Here is a 1,188-nt window from a genome sequence, read left to right as displayed (position 1 = left end):
CTGCAGAGAGATCGGCGACGCCCTCAGTAGAAGTCCACGGCAATGAGAGGACAACGTCGAGATACTGTCTTGTTACTGCGTACTCCTGTGAGCTCGGCTCAAGCTGACTTAGCCTCGTTAACTCCTTCTCAAACACCCGTCGAGTCCTATCACCAGTATTCCCAAGAGGGATCTTCCTCCCCAAATCGATCAGCTGATCGATATCCTCTCTATTCTTCTCACCATCACCAATCTTTCCACGAATAATATCACCAACCCGTCTCGCTCGAGCTACCAAACTCCTTTCCTCCAAAAGAGATACCTTTTCCTCATCAGAAATTGTCAAGATCTCCGCTAAGGCATCGGGCATCCAATGGAGATCCTTAGCATCGCATCTCGCCAAAGCTTGCACCCATTTCAACGCAAATTTCGAATCGCAAGCAGCCAATTTCTCGCATTCCCCCAACAGTTCCTCCCGAGCCTCTCGCACAGTGGCTGGGTCATCAAAAGTATCTTTGCGCACAGTGAAGATTCCATCCTCATTCAACTCCACTCGAACCTTCGGAATCATCATCCGCCCATCTCCTATCTCGACCAGCGTCCCCACACTACTTTGCGCATGCGTGCAAACTGCATGAGCTCCTCTCTCGACAGCCTCTCCAGCAGGGATCGGCAGATGCACACCAGGCAGCACAGGAGAGCCTTGGATGCGCCTCAGGTTTTGCGGTAATTTCATCCCAGGGCGGGGAACATATCCACGAGGGAGTTCGTTGACCCCGTTTATACCCATCATCCGAGCTCGAGCTCTCAGCGCCACTGACGAGGCCATTCGGAACATCACAAAAGAGAAAGATCTAAGGTCCGCAAACTGTCGTTGTACGCTAGGTTAAAATTTGTCACGCGCCATAAAATTAACATTGACGATTATCCCCAGCATTCCTCTCATAAGGAAGAACACAACACCAGTCAACTTCAAAATGAGCATGTGCCAAAGCATACCACAGAAGCTGGCAAAATTACATGTGCTGGGATTCGAACTCGCGACCTCCATGCACCACTCGCAACAACAACACAACTGCGATGACGAGAAGTACACGTGATGCGGTAAAATCCATATTTCCAAAGAAAGTGCATATTTTCTAAAGAAGCTTCGCGCTCACCCGCGCAGCCTTGCGTATCAGCCTTGCCCTGCCTAGCCTTGTATAACAG

The 1,188-nt window shown here is 50.2% G+C and overlaps 1 protein-coding gene across 1 annotated transcript; it reads right to left on the bottom strand.

Moving 5' to 3' along the window:
* Nucleotides 1–76: 76 nt before the first annotated feature.
* On the bottom strand, nt 77–835 carry Pmar_PMAR006304 (hypothetical protein; the record flags this gene model as incomplete). Its single annotated transcript, XM_002788162.1, has 1 exon — nt 77–835. A coding segment is annotated over exon 1 (741 nt), but the record flags the coding sequence as incomplete, so codon positions are not given.
* Between the last annotated feature and the right edge of the window lie 353 nt (nt 836–1,188).

Source organism: Perkinsus marinus (assembly GCF_000006405.1).
Source record: "Perkinsus marinus ATCC 50983 genomic scaffold scf_1104296928676, whole genome shotgun sequence".
NCBI classification, from domain to species: Eukaryota; Perkinsozoa; order Perkinsida; family Perkinsidae; genus Perkinsus; species Perkinsus marinus.
The sequence above is the reverse complement of the archived record's forward strand: the minus strand, read 5'-3'. Positions and strand labels throughout refer to the sequence as shown.